The sequence below is a fragment of the Lutra lutra genome, chromosome 8 (assembly GCF_902655055.1).
Source record: "Lutra lutra chromosome 8, mLutLut1.2, whole genome shotgun sequence".
Lineage (NCBI taxonomy): Eukaryota > Metazoa > Chordata > Mammalia > Carnivora > Mustelidae > Lutra > Lutra lutra.
In genome coordinates this window covers 106,334,457-106,349,966 of record NC_062285.1, presented here as the reverse complement: position 1 = coordinate 106,349,966, position 15,510 = coordinate 106,334,457, and the positions used below count along the sequence as shown (strand labels likewise).

Sequence of the window (15,510 nt, the reverse complement as noted above, 5' to 3'; positions counted from 1 at the left end):
AAAAGGAGTGCTTGGAGCCTGAACTATTAGCTAGCGAGGCAAGTGAGCCCTAAAGTTCCTCAGTTAGGTGTTAGAAGGTAACCTCAAAAAACTAAATTTGGAAGAAGACTACATCTACCTTAACAAATAGGATTTATATGCAGGTGTGTTCTATAAAGGTTCTGATGAATTCAAACCATTAAGTTAAGCTCTATCAGAGTAAGAGCTCTGACTAAATAGGACACTACTGACTGATTCTAAGGAAGAAAATGTGGTGCTCGAGGAGAAACATGAGGTAAAAATGGAAGTATTTTTCTGAGGCATTAATGGCATAAGGCAAAAAAAAAAGAAAAAGAAAAAGAAAAAGAAAGTAAAAGAATTCTGTTTAATGATGACGAAGAAAGTTACTTGGCAGAGCTGCTCAACCAGTCCCCTTATGAGTCTGGAGTCCTGAGAGGTCAGCTTTGAGGGGTGGTTGGAAATGGATATTTTATGTGTGATGTGATCACTCAAACCTTCAGCTCAATAGTCTCACTTCGACAAGTGAATCTGATCAAGCAGGTCCTTTGAGGAAAATGTATTTTTATAAAACCATTTTAATTCTGTCAATGGAAACTTGGCAATTAGTTAATAGGAAGTAAAACAAGGTAACCTATGATTCCAAAATGCTAAATATGATTAGAGTAGAAAGAGTCCTGGCTTCCACTGTTTTAATCATGCTGAGCACTATCTGTGATCAATGAGAGTGTCAGGGATCTTGGCCTCATCCAGCCTTGTGGCTCATGGAGACTGATTCCTCTGTCATAGATGTGGGGTTTTAAAATCAAACGCATTTTTGTTCTTTGCCTCCATTCATATTCTTTGCATGAAGAAACTGATTATCTCTGGAGCATTCAATCTGTTGCTGGGGTCATCGGTAATGCTGACATTTTGTTATGCTACCTTCAGAAGCCATAAAGCAATTTTTGTGCTAGCATATAAATGGCATTTCCGAGCATCAGAGGAGTGCCTGAAAGCATGCACAGCTAGCTACCCATTGATTAGTGCAGAAGTGCAGATACTATGAACTGTGTCACTCTGTGTATGCCCCAGAGGTACAGAATGGGAAATTTCATCATCCTGGTCCTTACAGATTACCACCTGCGGTAATTGAAAATGAGCTTGTGTGAAGTGTGGGCCCAGACTCCATCTGTCAGATGGAGAACTCAGCTTTGTATCATGGTAATAATAAGACAAGATGCATGTGAAGAAGTCGAGGTGGATACTTATTTTACTATCAAAGTTAACACAACGAGAGAACACAGCAAATTCTTAGGACATGCACATTATGAGTCAATGTGCATTTTGATAAGGTGAACTTTACCATATCAATAGCATGCAAATTATAGAGGACATATTGTAAGTAGAAAGCATAGGGCTTGGGCTTTTTTTTTTTTTTCTTTTGGCTTGGAAAAAAATAGCATGTTAAACCACGAAACGCTCAATATAGTGCATTTAAAAATATAGAGCACACCACCTGACAAGATGAAAACAATCACAGCAGAGCTCTGCATCACCACAGTAACTTACTGGATGACAAAAATCTCCTTGCGTCTAAAAAAAAATGAAGAATATCTGGAAGTAGAGATTCATTATGTATTTAGTACACAAACACACTGGATTATCTTTTGCTACTACAAGAACATGAGCATTAAATTAAATCATCCTACTTCAGGACAACTGTCTGGAATTCACATATTTGTCAGACATTTCTTATCTGGATTCATGTATTTTTGCCATTGTTTGCAAAATAGTTTAAGAGAGAAGTAAAAATTCATAGCTAGAGCCTGTCAGAGTTGATGGCGATTAAAATACGAACAATTTTACACGGAATTTCATGTATCACATGTATCACATACATGTGATGTGATATATCACATGTATTACATATCATGCATTCTTACTGAAGGTACAATAAGACTTGTACTACTAAAGATCTTTTGGTTTCTGCAAGTTTGAGCCTATACTAAAATGCCATCACTCCTTTGTCCCATATAACTAAAGAACAAAGAATTTAAAAAAAGCAGTTCTTCCCTTAGAATCATTTCTCAGCATAGGAAAAGCTGCTTGAAGAAGGATCCCATGGGGTCATGTCTTTTTTAAGAAGGGTTATACTGATCTCACCTAATACTCTTCCAAGTTACACATACACACGCACACAGAGGGGCAAGCGTTATCTTGTTACCTCGGAATCCAACACACCCAGGCTAGCATCATGACTGTCCTATTTACCTGGTCAGTTACTTAAATTCTCTAAGTATCTTTCGTTTTTCAACTGCAAAATGGGGAAAAAAGTATCTACCACCAAGGATTGAAAGGGTTACCTGGGATCATTACACACAGAATTAACACATAGTAATTGCTCAAAAACAGTAGCAATTATTATGTTAACAAGCCCTCTGTGCGAGGGTAGATTGGGGTGATTTTTAATTTTTTAAAGTTTGCAAACAATAATAATAATTCCCAAAGTATACTGATTTAGAGTTTATGAGTTTTCTGAAAATGCATACATTTAATAAAAATTCAATATGCAAACTTCTAAAGTTCTTGAAGAAAGAAAGATACTTTTAAAAGAGCAATTCAATTTCTTCCTTTATTTTGTTGAGGATTTTAATTTCATTCATGATTACTGGATTGGGTCTTGAGTCTAATTAATGCACTAGTACATTCCTAAAATAGGTAAGAGAATTAATATAGAATAATGCACAAAATTTGGGTGGGGAAATTGAGGCTTGGAAGGAGTTGAGTGTCAAGTAATTAGATTAGTAACATGATTAATGTTATTCTACTTTGTTTTGTTTTGTTTTTTTCCCGATTTAGTCACCATGGCCAGGAAGTGGGTGGGGGAGCAGAGAGGAAGAGGGAGACCAAGAACCTACTATAACTTAATTAAGCCTGGTAAGGAAACTGTGAAAAATAAACATTTTTAGCAAATAGAATATTAACTTGTGAACCTTCTGTTAGGTTATTTAATTTTAAGTGTTATAATTCTCTTGGGAAGGTAGTTTGTGTTGCAGTTAAATTAGTTAAAGCAACCCACAGGGCCAGCTGGTCTCAGCAATCCTGAAGAGACAGGTCTGTTACACCTGAGTGCATGCTGATCTTGCCAATATTTCCTTTGAGAAACCTTTCTCACTTCCTTGGGCTAGGTGGTTGTTTTTGTTTGTTTATGAAATAACAAACCAAGGGTCATTTTCTAATTAGGTGAATGTGGAAGAGATGAGCTCAACCCTTCCCAAGAAATATATTGTGCATTGTCTAAACTTAAATATAAAATGTGCATAAGGAAATGATATAATTATCATTCCAAATAGAAATTGAAAACATTATTTTGGCCTATCCTGAATGTTCTCATGGAGTTCCAGAGTACTAAATTGTTTTTGTTTTTTGTTTTTTTTTCTAGAGTACTAAATCTTCATTTGAGTTTTGTTCTTCGGGAAGAAAAAGTACAATGTGAGAGAATTCTTCTTCAGATCCTTTGTGAAACAGGTAATTTATAATTAATGAGAGTTGACACAAAATTTACAGGATGAATCTTAACATGTAAATAAATACATAGGCATGTGTCATAAAATGAATACTTTCTTAACTATAAAATTCCAAGTCCTTGACAGGATTTAGTACAAGCATCATAATGACTTTTGTCAACTAGATAACTCCCTAAAATTAGTATTTTAAGTATTGATTAGATATTCTTCTTCTATTATTTCTCTTATGGACATGTCAAGATATAGGACAACTGAGGAAAACTGCTAGTCCATTAGCATGAAGAAAGTGAGCAGGTTAGATAGAAGGAAAAGAACATACGTAAGCCTCAGGTAGAAAGAGCATATGTTAGTGGGATATTTTTTTGTGCTGTATCTCAGTTTTATTTTATTTTAATTATGTTATGTTAGTAACCATAAAACACATCATTAGCTTTTGATGCAGTGTTCCAAGATTCATTGGGGTAGATTTAAAGGAAATTACCCAAGTTCTTTCCTGCAAATAACAAAGACTTATGACATAAGTTATTCAACAATTTAGAAACTAAGTCAAACTCCCTGATTCTTTTTTTTTTTTTTTTCTTAAACTCCCTGATTCTTTACTCTCAGAATCTACTATCAGTCTCTGTGGTCTATTCTCATGACCTATATGACTTCTAATAGATTTAGATCTTCCAGCGCCTCAAGACATGTGAAGGGCTTTAAGCTTCACTGAAAGACGGCTCCTCATGTATGTGCACATGACTAATTATGGATCCGTTAGTTACCATTTCTTCTAGGCTTATTGTCTACTGTATTACTGACCTTATGAACATGAAAAACCTTCCAAAAATAGTAAATCTGGAGACAGAGCTCTGTAATGAAGCTAGTACTCAAACTACTTGATAGTTACTTTAATAAATTTCTATAATAATCAGGCAAAGCATAGTCTTATGAGGCACTAGGATTACAAATAAGGATATTTCACAGTCATGAATGCTGGAATCATAATAAAAATGAGAAAGTAAAAAGCATAGAAGCTAAAATTTCCAACTTTACAATTTTGGGGGTAATATATACTAATGATCTATGTGCAAAAATAAATAAATATTATTTGAAATATACTTGAAAGACACTTCTACATCATTTTACAAATAAATCCATATATACATAAACATGGAAGCAAGAAAATAAATAATTAGGAGTTGAGAAAATAAATAATTAGGAGAAATAAGGCAGCCCTTGATTTATAAAAAACCAATAATAAACAATCCATGCGATCCTTATCCACCATTTCCATTAGCTGCCATGACAGTCATTGTTAAAAAAAAAAAAAAAAATCTTCCAGTTTTTAGACAATGGCCGTGTTCAGAAGTATAGGGAAGGGCAAACTGTGAAAACACACAGAGCTTAAGGAATCTAACCTCACCATAGCCTGCCTAGAATGATAACCTCCTTGATAACGAGCACTTTAATACTGAATAACTTTTTTCACTTTACTAAGTCTTTTCTCTCTCCTAAAGATCTACTTACTGAGGACTTTGGGGGGATCAATAAAGCTTCTTTAAAAATTGCGGTAAAAGTGTTTGGACACTTAGAAGTTTCCATTTTAGTAAGAACAGACCCAAATAAATTGTTCAAACAACTAAAAATAATTGTACTGAGAGATCTGATGTGTTATCCCTTGTACTTTTGGGTGTTAGAAGACGCTGAGACTCCAGGCCTGTGGTGGTGGCTCGAACACTGAGAAAGGGAGCTGGGAGGATGCTACAGAAGTTCAGTTGGCCCACAGGGGGACAGGAGAAGAGATTTCCTTTTAATCTGCAGGATGACCCTTTTAATTTAATGATAACACTGAATAACTTTCATTTTGCAGTATTTGGAAGGCCCCTGCTTACCAGATGACACTTCCCTCTGTAACACATATTAGATATTTTTAGACACGCTGGAAATATTTTTTTTTTCAAAATCAATCTCTTAGGTAAAGAACAGCTTTGCTAAATGACAACTATAAACAATTCCTTTTTAAGTTCAAGAACTTTCACAGCCTATTTCCAGAGTTAATAATTTTTTAAAGCCTAGCAAAGTTGTTCGTGTACTTTGTAAAAACTGTCATGTGCTTATAATCATCACAAAATACTGGATCTTATAAGAGTCTAAACTTGTTATGATGGCCTGATGACAGTTTTTATTAAGGATTTGATGAATTATTGTAATAGACAAGTTTTTCAAATGTGCCAACATTTTGAATGATTTATAATGATCGCAAAAGGACTTAAAATACTTACTCTTTAAAATTAAGCAACTTTACTATTTCTAGTACATATTCATGACACACTTTTCTTTCCAAAGGTAATTTTTACTCTGTATTTCATTTTTAAATATTAAGCAATTTAAAAAATAAAGTGTTAATACACAAGTTAGATTTTTAATGTAATTTCATACTAAAATAAAGAGCTATCAGGCTTTTATAAAAATGATAAAAACAATATCAAGTCATTACAAATTTAATTCAACTTGTAATTAAAAATATGGACATTTCCAGAAAATCCAATATGAAAGAAATTAATCACATGAAGTGAATTATTAAACATAATTTTAAAGGTTTAATGTGTAAAAATATTTGTCTCAGGAAAAAAAAAAACCTTGCTTGAACATTATAGTCCGAGGTTCATATTGAACCCAAAGCATGAGGAAGATTAAGTGATTCTCCGAACACCAGTGAGAAGTGTGCAGAAGATGGAGGTCACCCTTTGAAAGAAGATCTCTATGACCTGTGTAAATAGGAGCCCCACAAACACTTCCAACAAGCATAGGTCAGAATAGGGTCATGGCTCCAGGCCCTCTGAACCACTGTTCGCCAAGAGGAGTGTGCTCACCGCGTTAATCTCTCGTCCTTCAGTTCCAGGTCTGCCACAGTGATGAGCTGATCCAGTTTGAATTTGGTGTCAATAATTTCTGCGTCTTGAGGAGAGTATGTGCCACCTTCTTTCTGCTTCTGTCGAATTCTAAAATAAGAGTGGTAAAGTCCGAAAAGGAAATACCATAGAAAGCATGTGAAATTAAGTTTCATTTTCTTTTTAAGTAAAGATATCCATCCAGTATTTTCCTTGTTGGGGTCATGTCTCTGAATATGGTGCAGATTTTTAGCTACTCAACTTCTATCTCCTGTTTTAATTTCATAAAACCCAATTCTACTATATTCCTTTAACAAGCTGCTTTGTTGTAGTTTCAAATTCTAATGAGAATCCATTGATCAGCGCTTGGGCCACTGGCAAATTTTAAACTACAGTGCAAATGAAACTGATGCTGTGAGCTTGTTTTTCCTCCCTCTAGCTGTCTCTAGATTTGTCATAAAGAGAAAGTAAGCCGAAGTGGAAACTGCTCACTGCTATCAGCACCAGTGCTAAAAGACAATGGCATGTCTACAGTCATGAAAATGTACAGAAATGTGTTTTGAATTGTCCCATTGGCTTTTTATAAAGATATTGTGCAGCTTATAATGTTATCTTTATTTACATTCAGAAAACTCGGGTTCAAAAATAAAAGTCACATGAATTTGAGAATCAAATCCAAGTCCTTTCATTTTAAGCCCTTTACATGTTTATTTTTCTATGACATAGAATGGTAATTACAAAGTGATATTAGCTAATCTTTTACATTTCAAACACTTATTATGTAATATCAGTTGTGTATTCAGGATGGAATAGAAAGTATAAAATATGGTGCCTATTCTCAAGAACATTACAGTTTAGTTGAGAAGCAAGATCTAAATGTAGAAAAAGCAATAAAAAGAAAAAAAATCCAAATCCCAATTCATAAGACAACATTAGTATTGACAGGTAGTAAAAAAGTGAGATCTGATTTGAGTGTTCCAGAATAAGAAGGAGGAGGAAGCACAGTTCTGACTGACTGATAAAAGCAGAGTTGTATAAAAGCCTCAGGAATGTTCAGGTGAGAACAGAACCATTTGGCTGAAGAGAAGTATGTCAGGAGGTTGTAGGGAATACGAGGGAAGTATTTCTTGCCTACATAAGGAGTTCATCCTATAAGGAGATGAAAAGTCAGAAAAGTTTTTAGAGCAAGGAAACAATATGAATATGGCCAAAGCATACCCCTCAGGACAAGGAAGATATCTTACACAATCCTTCCCTAAAAGTGCCTAGAATAATGACTTTCCCTCACCATCTCCTGGCTGCATCTGAGAACAATATGTAGCATAAAAAAAAAAATATTTGTTTCAAGAGCTCCTCAAATTATCCATCAAAATGATGATTTAAGAGATTCAGGGTGAACAGAATATGGGACCACCTTCTCCAGGTAAAATAAAAACAGCCTATCAAGCTACTTAGGAAATTAGTGTCATGGTTATTTTTGCAAATGTAAGGCCCCTTTAGCTCAAAAATCTATTTTATGAAGCCAGATTTTAGGACCACAACTAAGATTTCCCCTGAGGCCCTGTAAACATCAAGAACTAGGAGACCAATACTGGGAATTTAAAGGGACCCTTGGAAAATGTAATACAGACATGTTGGTAAAATAAACAGGAAAAAGGGGTCCACCATATAAGGAAGTTGGACATCTTCAAAGTGTTTTCCTGATTATAAAAATGATCTCTTCCGAATAAACTTTAAGATTCAGACCTAATTAAAATATTTTTCATTGAAACTATCAGAATTACAAGTTATTTTAAAAATGCAGAAATCCCACCACCTTCTGCTCTTGTGGTTTCACCTTATTGTCTCTTAGGTTTAAACCCAGACTTCTTTGCCTTGCTTTGTGATACTGGAGCTAGACTCTATAATTCTTCCCTTTGCCAGTTGTATTCGCTGGTGAACGATTCCGGCAGCTCAGCAACCCCCACACTATTCAGCAAGATGGGCTGTTTCTATAGACCGTTTCGAGTCTGCCTATCTTCCATTAATGATAGTTAGCTTCTCACAACAGCTCTGGCTCTTCCCTCTGCCATTTTCTTTGCTTGCAGGTTGCTGCTAGGTGACAGGCTGTGTGTGCCTGTCGTAGACATTCCATGTCAAGCTTTGGAGTGAGACTTCTAATTCTTAGTTCCTTTATTGTCCATTCTTCCTCAGCCTTGAGAGAGCACCATTTTGTTTAATTTGTTACTTCTGGATCCTTGAGAGTTCTTTTACCACCTATAGTAGTTAACTATTTCTACTAGTTAGCAATTTTTTTTATTAAATATTCCTCATTCAAATGAGTATTGTGGTTTCTCTCTCCTGATTGGACAATGACTGAATAATGTCCATAAAGCAGCTTAGGGAAGTGAGTACAAATAAATCTTACCTTGCAAATGCAAAAATAGCTGTCCCAAGAAGAATGATTGAAAGGATACACAAAGTGACGGAAAGAATAATTTCTACAGTTCTTTCAGAAAGTCCTTCACCTGAAGAGCAAGTAGGACATTATCATTGATTATTATTGTGAAATACTACTGGGGTCTCAAAACACAGAAAAATATTTTCTTGGAATGTTTCTCAAGAATGCTAATAAGGTGAACATATATGTTTGTTCTCCTTCTTCTCCTAGCTTTTCTAAATCTGGGGTCAGACCTAGGACCTCTTCTTTTTTCTATCTAAACTCACCACCTTAGTGAGCCCCTGCAGTCTTGTGGTTTTAATTTTCATCATAGGATGATGACAACGTAATTGCTATCTATCAAACTTCAGACATGAGTATCCACTTGCCTACTATATATCTTTACTTAGAAATGTAATTAAAATTTCAAAATCAGGGGTGCCTGGGTGGCTCAGTGTGTTAAAGCCTCTGCCTTCGGCTCAGGTCATCATCTCAGGGTCCTGGGCTCTCTGCTCTGCGAGGAGCTTGCTTCCCTCTCTCTCTGCCTGCCTCTCTGCCTACTTGTGATCTCTGTCAAATAAATAAATAAAATCTTAAAAAAAATTTTTTTCAAAATCAGTATTTAGATTGAACTCCTATAACCCCTTCCTTTCAACTGCATCTTTCTAACTCTTAGTGGATGGCAACTTCATTGTTCTAGTTACTTAGTCCAAAAACTCTGAAGTCATATTTGACTCTCTTTCTCTCATAGAACACATTGACAATATCCTAGGAAATTCTGGTGCCTCCATCTTCAAAATACATACACTTTTCATTAAAAGAAACTGAGGAAACTTGGAGAGATAGTAATCAACATGTGATAAACAAACAAAAGGAATTTGGGACATCTAGTGGGGCCAGACAGCCAAGAAGCTATCAAAGGCTAATGGTACGGAAATAACTAAAGATCATCTTGCAGAAGTTCCCACTGGTTAAAGAGGGAACAATTCAAATTTTATGATGAATAAAAACTGGAATTGGTGGAAACAGATTCAATATGTAAAAATCCACAAGTTCTAATATTATTCATTGAAAGAGAAATAAAAAAATACACAAACTTTTAATCTGTAAACACTGCTTATAGCCAGACTACCATTTCCTTATTTTAAAAGTATGCAATTAAAGGGAAAAAAGTAAGCATTTTTCCTAACTTTCTCATATGAACTATATTTCATGAATTAAAAAAGTAGTCCTACATAAGGCAATAAAGCTCTTCTGAGAGGAGAGCTCCATTTAGTAAGTGCAGAAGGAATAATACAATTAGAAATTAGTTTTTCACTCCTAATAAAGTAATTGATTTAGGTAACAATCATAAATCCATCCTTAATGATTAGGAGGTAGGTTGAAAGGAATTGGATATTAACAGGACACTAAACTCTCATCCTACAGATTATTTGTTGGTTCTAACAAGGGGGAAAAAAACAACTTGCCAATGTAGGATCATGCTGTCACTATAACTAAACCCACTGATCAATTTTAACATCATTGAGATGTGACAACCAGATATTATATGCTTCCTGATGAGAGGTTATTTAATCTAGGCAGCCAACACCTGCAAAATACCCTTGCCGAAAATTTTAATTTTGAATATTCAAGCCTTTAGATCTTATTTCTAATTTTAAGAAAGTAGAGGAAGGAATAAAAATTAAATCATACCTAGAGAAAACAAACAAATCAGAATATGGGACCACCTATAGAACAACTCATGTGGGTGCCTAAATGAATCTATGGCATAGGGGAAAAAAGAGGAAGAAGAAAAGAGATTGAGAGACACAAAAAGAAAAAATAATATATGGACCTCTTACTGGGGGTCCTGATTCAGACCTATTATGAAGAAAAAAACAGAAGATGATTTGAAAATATGTAGAATATTATATATTAAGGATTTTGTTTATCATTAATTTTATTTAACTGTGACAATAGAAATGTTCTTATTAGAGAAACTTACTAAATAGTGGAACATAATGCATTGTGTGATTTCCTTCTTTCCTCCCTCTCTTTCCTTTTTTCTTTTTTTTCTCCCTTTCTCTCTCCCACCCTCCCTCCCTTCCTCCCTCCTTTCCTTCCTTCCATCCTTTAGATTTTTATTTATTTATTTGACACAGAGAGATACACAACGAGAGGAAACACAAGCAGCGGGAGTGGGAGAGAGAGAAGCAGGCTCCCCGCTAAGCAGGGAGCCCAATGTGGGAGATCGATCCGAGGACCCTGGGATCATGACCGGAGCCCAAGGCAGAGGCTTAATGACTGAGCCACCCAGGCACCCCTGTGTGATTTACTTTAAAATACTTCAGAAATAAAGGAACAAATGTATAAATAAAACAAGAGTAACAAAATGTTAAAAACTATTACATTTAATTAGTAAGGATTTAGGGTTTCATTATACTATTCAAAACTTTGTGTAAGCTGCATTCATTTCTCATCCCCTCTGCTGCCAGGATCCGGAGCCAGGCCATCACCCTGCTTTGCACAAATTATCATATAGATACCTAACAAGTCTTCTTGGATTCACCCTTGTGCTCTTCCCATCTATTTTCAATTGCAGGAAGAGCAATCCTTTTTATAATATTACCTTCCTAATTAAAATCCTCCTCATCTCTCACAGGGAGAAGCCAAAGTCCTTCCAATGGTCTCTGAGATATGGTCCCTCATTAATTCTCTGACTCCCTGTTATCTCTCTGACTTCCCTTTCAATCTCCACCTTTCTCACTCCGCTGGAGCCAGACTGGCCCCCTTGTTGTTCTTGGAATATACCAGGTCATGCGGCATTTGCACCAGCTTCTTCCAGTGCTTGGAGAAGTATTTCCCTTGTATATCTGTCTGAGTAGCCATTTCATAACCTTCGAGGGTTTGCTCAAAGATCACCTCAATGGGGGCACCTGGGTGGCTCAGTGGGTTAAGCCGCTGCCTTCGGCTCAGGTCATGATCTCAGGGTCCTGGGATCGAGTCCCGCATCAGGCTCTCTGCTCAGCGGGGGGCCTGCTTCCCTCTCTCTCTCTCTCTGCCTGCCTCTCTGTCTACTTGTGATTTCTCTCTGTCAAATAAACAAATAAAATCTTAAAAAAAAAAAAAAGATCACCTCAATGAAGCCCGAATGGATCAAATATATGTGTTCTTCCAAAATTCATATGTTAAAGCTCTAACCCCTCAGTATGACTGTATTTGGAGTCAGGAAGTCACTAACATTAAATGAGGTCATAAGGGTTGGGCCCTAATCCAATAGACTTAGTGTTCTTATAACAAGAGACACCAGAAAGCTAGCTCTCTCCCTCTCTGTGCATAGACTGAGGAAAGACCCCATGAGAACGCAGTAAGAAGGAGATCTTCTGCCAGCCAGTAAGAGAGCCCTGACCACACAACAAACTGACTGGAACTTGGTTCTTAGACTCCTAGCATCCAGAACTGTGAGCAAAATTTCTGTTGTTTAAGCTATACAGCCTATGGCATTTTGTTATGCTAGCCTAAGCAGACTAAGACATCATTCTATTTAAAATCGAAAGCTCCAACTTTCTCACGTCTGCCTTCTGCCTTCTACCTCAACTGTACTCCGTTCTACTTTTTCTTTTCTCCATTGCTCTTATCATACTTTAATATATCTTACAATACATTTATTATTTATAGTCCTCATTGTTCATTGTCCGGAGTGTAAAGCTCCTTGAGGACAGGAGTCCTTGTTTTATTCAAAACTGTATTCCCAGTTCTGAGAATAATACCAGATACATAATAAATGCTCAATAAATTGAACATTCATTAGTAAATTTGCTAAATTTACTAATGAATATAAATATTAGTTTTGAAATAGACACTGAAAATTTTCAGGTTGAAGATCAAACATTGAAACAAATAAGAAATGCAAGATACTTATCATTTACTTAGAAACAACTATTACAATTATGACCATTTTTAAGTTACATAAGTTATCATTTCAAATTGTCCTGTAAAAAGTATTAAAGTTAAGTGACCAAATAAAATAGGTTAACTAACTATATAATAGGCAAGAATTGGTGTTTTAATTTTTTTTCCTTGGATTGGTGCTTATGAAATGTTAACAATAGGAAAGGGCTCCTGTGGCTATTTTGCCTGGTGGATTCAAATGAATACTGACTCTTAAAAACAGTTTCCAGAGTTTCATGGACATCTAGAATCTCCAGCTAAGTTAGGAGACTGGAAAGCAGCACGTAGCTCATACAGTATTTTAGATACCTTCTTTTTTATATATTAACATGTGAATGGCTTGTTTTAAGAATTTTCATATGCTGACTCTAATTGGATGTTTATGGGAAAGGAAATACATGAAGATGAATAAAGAATCCTCTTTATTAGGTAATACTTAATCATTGGACCTTAGAACCCAGTGGGGAAAAAAATGATTTCATAGACCACAAAAAAATGTTTCAGATTAGATTACGGCTTCAAAGCACTAGCCAAGTGAAGTGAGGAAATGACATACAATGTATTAATAAACAGTATGTAATCCTTTTGGGCACATGTATTACAAATGTACTAGTAGGAAAGGACAAAGTGTACCATGACTGTTGAACACAAATTCTGATTCACTGCTATGCATATACCCACAGAGCATTACTGTCCAAAATGAAGTCACTTCTCCAAATCCTTCCATATGAAATGGAATTCTTTCACTTGAAAATATAAACATAATTCTCTCTGTAATAAGCAGAAGTCATTTCCTGACCAGACTTAAAGTCCTAAAAAAGGTCACATTAAATTATGTTTTATTTGCATAATAAAATGTACTGCTGTAATTAAGCAAACATAATTATAAAGCACCAATTTTTCATAAGTGTTTTTTGATTGAAATTATTATTATTTCAGTTCAGTTGATAAATCTGTTATGATTTATAACTCTAAGCAGAAGCTGAATTAAATGAATTATAAAGTTCATTGGACATATCTGGCTCTCGATATAGATGTAGGTCATGGGAAAAATCTTCTAATATTATTATTAATCTTAAAAGAAAATAAGTTGTTATAACAGAACTCAAGTATAAGGATCTCTTCTCTTTTGGACAGTACTGTTCATCCCAGATATTCATGTACTGCACAAAGAATTTATTAAAAGTCACTCAATTTCATAATTAAAGAAATGTAAGTTAAAACACCCTAGGGGCACCTGGGTGGCTCAGTCAGTTAAGCGTCTACCTTTGGCTCTGGTTATGATCCTGCGGTCCTGGGATCGAGCCCTGCATTGGCCTCCTTGCTCAGCAGGGAGCCTGCTTCTACCTCTGCCCTCTCCCTCTGCCCTTCCCCACTCATGTTTTCTCTCTCTCTCTCTCTCTCAGATAAATAAAGAAAATCTTTAAAAATAAATAAAATAAAATACCCTGGAATACCATGAAAATATTTTCATGCATCAGTTTGGCAAAATATTAAAAGTAGACAATAAACAGTGGTTTCCAGGGTGTAAAGAAACACTTACTCCTTGTTAAAAAAAAAAAAAAGAATTTTTGTATCTTTTTATGCAAAAGAAAAGCATACTCATGTGTGAATGCTAATCTCAAAACATTAGGAGAAAAAGATGATAAAAAAAACAACTGGACGTAATTAAAAATGTTGCGAGGAGAAAACGGTACAGCAAGGACAGTAAATCTTTGGGAGCAGAAACATCACTAGGAGCAGGACAACTGCAATGGACTCGGACACTTAGCAATTTCCAAGCAATGTGTCCAGTGGTTACTAGCACAGTGCTGACCTGAGTCAGGCTGCCTGGTTCTAAAAGCTGGTGCTACCCTGTCCCAGCTCTGTAGCCTCAGGCAAGTTCCTTTAAAAACCCACTTTCAGGGCGCCTGGGTGGCTCAGTGGGTTAAGCCGCTGCCTTCGGCTCAGGTCATGATCTCAGGGTCCTGGGATCGAGCCCCACATCCGGCTCTCCGCTTGGTGGGGAATCTGCTTCCCCCTCTCTCTCTCTGCCTGCCTCTCTGCCTACTTGTGATCTCTCTCTCTCTGTCAAATAAATAATAAAATCTTAAAAAAAAAAAAAAAACCCACTTTCAGGGCGCCTGGGTGGCTCAGTGGGTTAAGCCGCTGCCTTCGGCTCAGGTCATGATCTCAGGGTCCTGGGATCGAGTCCCACATCGGGCTCTCTGCTCAGCAGGGAGCCTGCTTCCTCCTCTCTCTCTGCCTGCCTCTCTGCCTGCTTGTGATCTCTCTCTCTGTCAAATAAATAAATAAAATCTTTAAACAAACAAACAAAAAAAAACCACTTTCAGATTTCTTACCAATAAATTGAGGATACCTATAAATAGGGGATTTTGTTAATAGGGTTGTGAAGAGTACGTGTAGTTATATATAAAAATATTCATAAAAGCCTTGGCACATCAATAATTATCTTTATTAATAAACATTTCATATTTATTCATCATTCATTCATCTGATTTGCCCTTCCAGTTAGCCGATGAGGTGGGTACTATTATTTTCATTTTGGAAATAAGATGTCAGAAATTAATTTGTTAAAGTAATGAACCCAAGGCTACATAAATTCAATATATACCCATACTGCTTGAAATATCCCTGACTACAAAGTTTATGAGGTTCAGCACAACATTACCACTGCCTCGTTAACATCATAAAACTTTCCTCATTTGTCTGGTGTTTTGGAAGCAAGTGATCCTTTTGCTGCAAAAAAAATACATAGCGACTCCCTACTTCTGCTTCT

General features: G+C 36.0%; 1 protein-coding gene and 1 long non-coding RNA gene across 4 annotated transcripts in view; one reads left to right on the top strand and one right to left on the bottom strand.

Annotated features, from left to right (window-relative positions):
- PTPRQ (protein tyrosine phosphatase receptor type Q) overlaps positions 1-15,510 on the bottom strand; it is a 196,395-nt gene that overhangs the window by 34,512 nt on the left and 146,373 nt on the right. Inside the window, exons 34-35 of the mRNA XM_047741655.1 lie at positions 8,787-8,886; positions 6,362-6,490 (exon numbers count right to left, since the gene is read on the bottom strand). Of these exons, the coding sequence (XP_047597611.1) occupies positions 6,362-6,490; positions 8,787-8,886 (229 nt within the window). The remainder of the gene's footprint in view (positions 1-6,361; positions 6,491-8,786; positions 8,887-15,510) is intronic.
- Positions 1-15,510, top strand: part of LOC125107048 (uncharacterized) — an 88,145-nt gene that overhangs the window by 59,185 nt on the left and 13,450 nt on the right. For 2 of the 3 annotated variants that reach the window (XR_007129454.1, XR_007129453.1), the window contains exons 3-5: positions 2,839-2,916; positions 3,422-3,507; positions 6,385-6,456. This is a non-coding gene — a long non-coding RNA (uncharacterized LOC125107048). Of the gene's footprint in view, positions 1-2,838; positions 2,917-3,421; positions 3,508-6,384; positions 7,015-15,510 lie in introns of those variants that run through there. The other variant, XR_007129452.1, reaches the window with a different exon arrangement.